The 7,770-nt window shown below is 35.1% G+C and overlaps 1 protein-coding gene across 6 annotated transcripts; it reads left to right on the top strand.

The window, feature by feature from the left end:
* The first annotated feature begins 3,175 nt into the window (after positions 1–3,175).
* On the top strand, positions 3,176–7,219 carry LOC137650303 (uncharacterized). Of its 6 annotated transcripts, none has more exons than XM_068383646.1 (3): positions 3,176–6,847; positions 6,924–7,009; positions 7,128–7,219. In XM_068383646.1, the coding sequence occupies exon 1, from the start codon at positions 3,182–3,184 to the stop codon at positions 5,921–5,923; it is 2,742 nt and encodes a 913-aa protein (XP_068239747.1). In that variant the 5' UTR covers positions 3,176–3,181; the 3' UTR covers positions 5,924–6,847; positions 6,924–7,009; positions 7,128–7,219. The 6 variants fall into 6 exon arrangements, with proteins under 6 accessions (XP_068239747.1, XP_068239746.1, XP_068239745.1 ...); XM_068383645.1 differs by having other exon boundaries at positions 3,176–6,638; positions 6,798–6,847; positions 6,924–7,219; XM_068383644.1 differs by having other exon boundaries at positions 3,176–7,009.
* The last annotated feature ends 551 nt before the right edge of the window (positions 7,220–7,770 follow it).

Consider the following 7,770-nt stretch of genomic DNA (forward strand, 5'->3'; position numbering starts at 1 on the left):
GGTGACTTCACAGTTTTTCAGCTTATGGCGCCCAACGTGGGGCCACAACGAAGGAAGTTGGATTTTTGTTATGCAGAATCCCATTAGTTGGTGAAAGTTGTCGGGATCCATTGGGTGAACTGAAATTTATTTCCTTTCAGATTTATTACATTAATATTTTTTCCCTTCTAGGATTATTACATTAATATTTTTTCCCTTCTAAGATTATTACATTAATATTTTTTCCCTTCTAGGATTATTACATTAATATTTTTTCCCTTCTAGGATTATTACATTGATATTTTTTCCCTTCTAGGATTATTACATTGATATTTTTTCCTTTCTAGGATCATTATTTCTTGTATAATTTAACAATGTCTGGTTTATCTGTGCTTATTGGGCAAAGGAAAGTCATCCGTAAAAAGGTGACTGAATATTTTAACAGGTCCTCCACATTCAATACTCTTAGCCAGGAAGAAAAATTATCTATCAAAGGTATTCTGGTAAATTATAAGAATAAGTTAACTGACTTGGAAACTGAGATTTTGGATAAGAAATTTCCTGGGGATTCTGATAGTCAAGATTTAGAGATTGAATTATTATTATGTCAGGATTACATAGATAAGATTGAAACCTGTTTACCTCTCCTAGATATTTCTACGAGTATCCTTGGCTCTAGTAATGTTACCGATGTAGCCAGAAGTTTACTTAAACAACCTGTAGCACCTCTTCCCAAGTTTCGTAGTGTAGATGGTGAAGATTTTTTGAAGTTCATCACAGAATTTGAGGGAACTACTAAACCTTTTAACTATCCCGATAGGGATTTGCTTTTATTGCTTAAACAACAAGTTGAGGGTAGAGGAAAGGTTTTGTTAGGTTCCTTGGAAGCGGATAAGCAGCATTACGCTGATGCCAAAGAATTGCTCATTTCAGCATTTGCATCAACCGATATTCGGAAGAATTCAGCCATTAAGAAAATTACTACTTTACATTTGAAAGATTGGGAAGACCCCTTTCTCTTTATTTCCGAACTCAGATCGGTATGTGAATCAGTGGAGACATTGAATATTAGTGTTGATGAGTTTATTAGGTATTTTGCTTGGTATGGGCTGAATGATAGTTTCCAGCGCCATTTAATTCAGATTACAGGCAAGACTCACCCTTCCCTGAATGATATTAAGACAAACTTTTTTACAGCATGTGAAAGATACGAGCATGACAAAAAGGTCGCCAAAGGTACAAAGAGTAAAATCTCGCAGAATGTACAGGACTTTTCTCGAAAAGAGAAAACGGTAAATTTAGTTGTAGAGGCATTAACGAGTGATTCAGATTCCAGGTCTTCACCCAGCTGTTCTTTGTGTCTTAAAGTTGGTAACGCTAATAATTCTCATTTTATTTATGAATGTTTAAAGTTCCCTTCCCCTACCGATAAGGTGCAAATTTTAAAATCTAAACATGGTTGTGTTAAGTGTGGTCAGTTTAGTCATGAATCTAGCAACTGTCATTTCAGATTTAGAAAACGTTGTTTTAATTGCCGTGGTTGGCATATGAGTTATCTTTGCGAGTCAGAGCCCTCCAAAGGCAGCAGATCTAAACAATCTGATAAAGTAAATTTTGAAACTCCACAAAAAGTTAACAGCGGTGTTGCCGTTTTATTGCACTCGTATGGAAACTCGGTGTTACCAACGTTTTCTTTCAGTATTGGCAGCGACATTTACAGAGGTCTAAGGGACAGTGGCTCACAAAGCACCTTCATCACTAATAGGTTAGCTGAAGAGAAAAACTTAAAACTATCAATTCGAATGTTAAACTTACGGTGAGTGGATTTAATGGGAATAAAGAATATTTTACTAAAATTGTAGAAGTACCTGTGAAAATAGGTAGTTCGTCCTTTATAATTTTTGCCTTAGTTGTACCTGATATTAGTATTGCTTTAAAATTGCCTTTGCTTGGTAAAGTAATTGAAAAATTTCAAAACCAGGGTATGACGTTTGCTGATAAGTTGTTAAATAAACACACTCGTACTATTGATAATGTTAACCTCTTGTTAGGTACAGACTTTTTACATTGTTTAGCAGGTACCGACGTAATTTTTGGTGACGTTGATCCTTCGGTATACATAGATTCTCATGCTGGCATTTTATTGCAGGGTAATGTCGATTTGATGTTGAAAAACATAACCTGCCTAAATGTAAACCCAGGTGTTTTGAATTCTGTACCTGACGGTAATGTTCGTTCGGTTTCTACGGTGCATGTTTGTAGTAGCTCGTTGTTATTAAACACGAGAATAGATTTTCTGTCTGATGGGGACCAGGACAACGGTTTTGAAGTAAACTGTTCATTTTCAGTTATCAATGACAAAGGTAAACTAATGGAAAGACAATTGCAGCAGGCCACTGAACAAATTTTGGAGTCTGAATGCGGTCATTTTTTGAATTATGATCAAAATGTGTATAATGATGAAAGTGTCGAGCTTAATAATCAGTTGGTCGATTTTTCAATTAAAACCATAAATCAGAGGGAGTCTGATGGACGAATTATGGTTCCTTTATTATGGAATGGCAAAGTCTCCCATTTGTTGTCTAAAAATGAAAGACTGTCTAAATTAATACTAAAGTCTAATTTTAGAAAACTTAAACAGCGAGATGGTCTCCTACAACTCGTTGATCAGACCATAAGGGAACAGATTAATGCAGGAATTATTGAACCCATCCCTGATCTTGATGTTTTTAAAGCTGAGAATCCTCAATATTCCTTTCTGCCTCATATGCCAATATTTAAACCCGACAAAGACACCTCAAAGTGTAGGGTGGTCTTTTTATCGAATCTTAAAGACTCGGTAGATGGTAGTTCTTTGTCTCATAATCAGTGTATGTATTCTGGACCTGCATTAAACCAAAAGCTATCTTCGTCATTTTTGAATCTGAGATTTGACAGGAAATTACTTATTTTTGATCTTAAGAAAGCTTTCAATATGTTGGCTTTGACCGAAAATGACCAGGCTAAACTTTTATTTTTTTGGTTCAAGAATGTCGGCAAAGGTGATTTTTCATTAGTAGCTTTCAAGAATTTGAGATTACCTTTTGGTCTTCGATGCAGTCCTTTTTTACTAATGATGGCTCTTTAATACATTTTGATTTTGCAGCACTCTGAGGATCCTCGCATATCGGACTTGAAAAGGTCAATTTATTCGCTTATCTACATGGATAATGGGGCTATTACTGTTAATACTAAAGAGGAGTTGAAATGGTCGTACCAACAGCTTCCTCGTATTTTTAACCCTTATAGGTTTTATATTCAGCAGGTTGTTACTAATGATATAGCCTTACAGACGGAAATAGACGGAGAGACCGAAGTAGTTACCCCTAGCACCAGTAAATTGTTTGGACTAACATGGGACAGGATTTCTGATGAAATTTTTACTAACCCTATATGCCTTGATTCAAATGCCAGAACTAAGAGGTCTATTTTACAAACTATTGCCTCTCAGTTTGATATTTTTGGCTTTAATATGCCCTTGTTTAATCGCTGCAGATTATTTATGCATAAGCTACAGTGCCAGAAAACTTTAAGCTGGGATACAGTCTTGGCTACAGATTTGCAGCGAGAATGGAGCAACATTTGCAAACAGTTAAATAGAGCTCCTCCTATAAGAGTTCAACGATCTGTAGGTCCTAGGGATGGTAAATATAACATTTTGGTATTTTCAGATGCAAGTAGAGATATTTACGGTTGTGTTATTTATTTGCAGCATATTGATACAGGCCATCTAAGTTTTATTCATGCCAAGAATAGAGTGGTTAATAAACAGTTAAAGAATAAATCGATACCTGCTCTTGAACTAAATGCCGTCCACTTAAGTGTTGAGTGTGCTCTGGATATTTACAAAGATTTATCTGGCCCGTCTTGCATAAAACCCATAGAAATTGAGAATATTATGGCCTATACAGATTCTCTTTGTACGTTACATTGGTTAAATTCTGCGTCTTTGAAGCTAGACAAATTAAATAAACATTCTCCCTTTGTTTTGAACAGAATTAATAATATACAGAGATTGTGTGAAATTTATCCTGTCAAGTTTAATTTAATTTCTGGTAAGAATAACCCTGCAGATTTAATTACTAGATGTGTATCGTATAATCAGCTCCATAAGTCATGTATTTTCACAGGGCCAGATCTTAGCTTGACAGAAGTCCCTGAATTGTCCATTACTATCCCAGCATTTGAGGTTGCCACGGAGCTTCATTCGTCTCCTTTAATTGGTGCTACCGAAAATTTAAACCACCTTGTTGATTTGGAAAGTTATTCTTGTTTAAGGAGACTTCTACTAGTTCATCGTAGAGTATTTTTGGCCTTACACAAGTGGAAATTAAAGGCAGGAATTTCTTTTTCTCCAGTTACTAACTATTTTGCCTCCTCTCTGAGTCATTTGTTACACGTTGAACAATGTAAGTATTTCCCTGAGGTATATTCTTATTTTCAAACTGGTATGAATTCTAAGAAAGGGATTCCTCCGATCATAACACAGTTAAATTTATTTATGGATGAACAGGGTATTTTAAGAGTGAAAAGTAAGTTCAAGAAGTGGAATTATAATATTAACGTCAAATTTCCAGTGCTATTACATCCAGACAGTCATTTAACCAAGTTGATTATTTGGGACGCACATGTAAAATTATTACATTCAGGTTGTTATTCTGTGTTAACTGAGCTTAGAAGGTATTACTATATTCCTAAACATTTTTCAGTTGTCAAAAAAGCTCTCAAGCAATGCATTCATTGTCGAAGATTTAATAATCGTACCATAAAATTAAATCAAAATTCTTATAGAGACTTCCGATCAGATCCTCCTAGAGTTCCCTTTGCAAATGTTTTTGTTGACTATTTAGGACCTTTCAACGTGAAAAATGAAAAGGCGAAACAGAAAATATGGTTATTGTGCATAACTTGTACTTGGTCAAGGGCCATTAATCTAAAGGTCTGCAGAAGTTTGAATGTATCGGATTTTCTTAGAGGTTTCCAATTACATTGTTTTGAATATGGCATACCCCAGTTGTGTATCAGTGATTTAGGAACGCAGTTGGTAGCAGGTGCTAATATTATAAGCTCATTCATCAATGACTCTCAGACAAGATTGTATTTTGAAGAAAACTATGTGAAACCTTTATCCTTTCAGCAATATTTTAAGGGTTGCAGCCAGCTAGGTTCTTTGGTCGAAGTATGCGTTAAGATGGTAAAACGATTAATCTTTGGAGCTATAAAAAACAATGTACTTTCATTATATGATTTCGAATTTCTCGTGTGTAATATCATACATCTCGTTAACAGACGACCGATAGCCTTTAAAGAGGCTTTAAGAGATGACTACATTGATTATGTACCAGAGCCTATAACACCTGAACAGCTTATCAGAGGATATGAGTTGACTTCACTAAATTTGATTCCTGAGTTACAGCCTTTTCCAGAGGATCCAGATTTTCATCCTACCAATTGTCATGTTTCAGATATTTCTAAAAATTATATAAAATTATGTAAAGTCCGAGATGCATTGTTAGATACCTACCATAGTGAATTTTTAGGTACTCTTATTCATCAAGCTGTTGATAGAAAAAGTCGGTATCGTCCCATCTCGCACAAACTGACAAAAGTAGGAGATATCGTTCTAATAAAGGAAGAATATACTAAAAGAAGTAATTATCCATTAGGAATAATTTTGAAGATTTTTGTTAATGATCTGGGTGAGGTTACCCATGCTTTGGTCAAGAAGGGAAAAACCGGTCAGACCACCAAGATTCATGTTACTAATCTTATCCCCATGTTGGAGAACACTCATTTTTGTCCTGACAGTCTTTCCCCTGAAAATAATTTCTTGGGTGAATCCTCACGTCCCCGCAGGAAAGCTGCAGAAGCCAGTGAGGCAAGGACAAGACAAATGCTTCACTAATTCATGTTTTGTTTTTAATTTTAAATTTTACTGTATGTCCATGCATATTTTGTACATTTATTAGGGGATGAAAACTTTTTTTATGGAAAAAGTTTCCATCTTCACCCCAGGACTATACAGAATGAATAAATTTTTAATGTACTTGCCTACAGCGGCAGGAAGGATTCGTAAATATGGGATTTCAGTATTACCAAAATAAGAAAAATATACTTGGTACAGCTTACAGTCCTTCCTGCTGCCATAGTTATGATTGGCAAATTTTTGACTCCTCCTTTTTTGTTGTTTACGAGGAAACTTCGAGACCGGTGAATGCGTGAGAAGTCAGTACCAGCAGTACTAGCAGTCCAAGCAGTCTCAGCAGTCGAGGCAGTTCTGCCAGTCTGGTCAGTTCGGACGGTCCTTGGTAGGACCCACCACATGCCATTGAGCCCGTCTCCCATCGTCTGTGTGAGCCAGTCCTCCTGGAGGATGTCTTGGACGAGGCTCTGATAATTTTATTAATAATCAAGGGTCCCTCAAGAGGCATTTGTGAATTATTCCCTTGGTTCCATAATTTGGACGGCGTAATTGGTGGCCACCTGGATGTACTCTGCTTCCTACGACTGATTTGTTCGTCATCGTCTCGACCTCGACTCGCCTTAGTGGAGGATTTGTGGAGAAAAGTCACGTTCTCCTAAGCATTGACTTCAATCTCTTCTTGCTCGGATGGACTACGGTGAGTACCAAGTATTTTTGGGGCAAATACTGAATGGTAATCGTAGCAATCTTTTGAGCCTTTGTTGCTGCCTATTAAAGTCCTTCCTACATGCCATCGGTAGAGTACGGATATTCACGAATGTTTAATAGTTATAGAGGATTTATCTTGTCCTTACAGTGGTTTCGCAACTCTACTGAAGGTTGTTCGTGGGTTTAGTGTACATAGTGGTAAGCTACTATTTGTTATTTTCTGGATAAATCAACATAAAATTGTAAGAGTCTCCTTTAATGCAAACTTACACAGATATTATATTATTTCAGGATAGGATTATCCAGCCTTGATATGGTTGTCATACTTGGTTTTTCTTGTCTTGACCTACTTACAGTAAGGTAACGGTTTGCATATTCCTATGTATAAGTGCTTCTTGCCATATTATTCTTACGTATATAATTTAAGTTAATTCTTAGGCTTTACCACTAACGTACAATTTCTGTATTTCCCATCCAGGTATGGAGGAGAAGCTGATTATTGAAGAGGAAGAGCCCTGTGTTATGCACTTGACACATTTGCAATAAATAATAAATTTAAATATTTCAAAAGTGTATGAATAGACTTCCCTTCCGTATTTTAAGTACCTTATAAGGTGACTTCACAGTTTTTCAGCTTAAATAGTTTATTCATATGACGATCTTTTTTGCTAATTATAGACTGCATGGGGGTAATAATAAGGCGAGACAAATCTCTACTGTTTGTCGTTGGACTATTGTCCTACGGGCCGATGATGACTGGTAAAGCACGTGCTCTCGTGAGTGCTTGAGATCGTAGATAGGCCTTTGAGATCAGCGGCTGTAAGCAAGAGGAACCGAACTATGTACCCTTTGAAGCTATATATATATATATATATATATATATATATATATATATATAATATATATATATATATATATATATATATATATATATATATATATATATATATATATATATATATATATATAATATATATATATATATATACTATATATATATATATATATATATATATATATATATATATATATATATATATATATATATATATTATATATATATATACATATATACATATACATATATATATATATATACATATATATATATATATATATAT

The sequence above is a fragment of the Palaemon carinicauda genome, chromosome 11 (assembly GCF_036898095.1).
Source record: "Palaemon carinicauda isolate YSFRI2023 chromosome 11, ASM3689809v2, whole genome shotgun sequence".
In the NCBI taxonomy this organism is placed as follows: domain Eukaryota; kingdom Metazoa; phylum Arthropoda; class Malacostraca; order Decapoda; family Palaemonidae; genus Palaemon; species Palaemon carinicauda.

What these genes read in the sequence shown, in the direction of transcription:
- LOC137650303 (XM_068383644.1), top strand. Translation starts at nt 3,182, where the DNA reads ATGGATAATGGGGCTATTACTGTTAATACTAAAGAGGAGTTGAAATGG.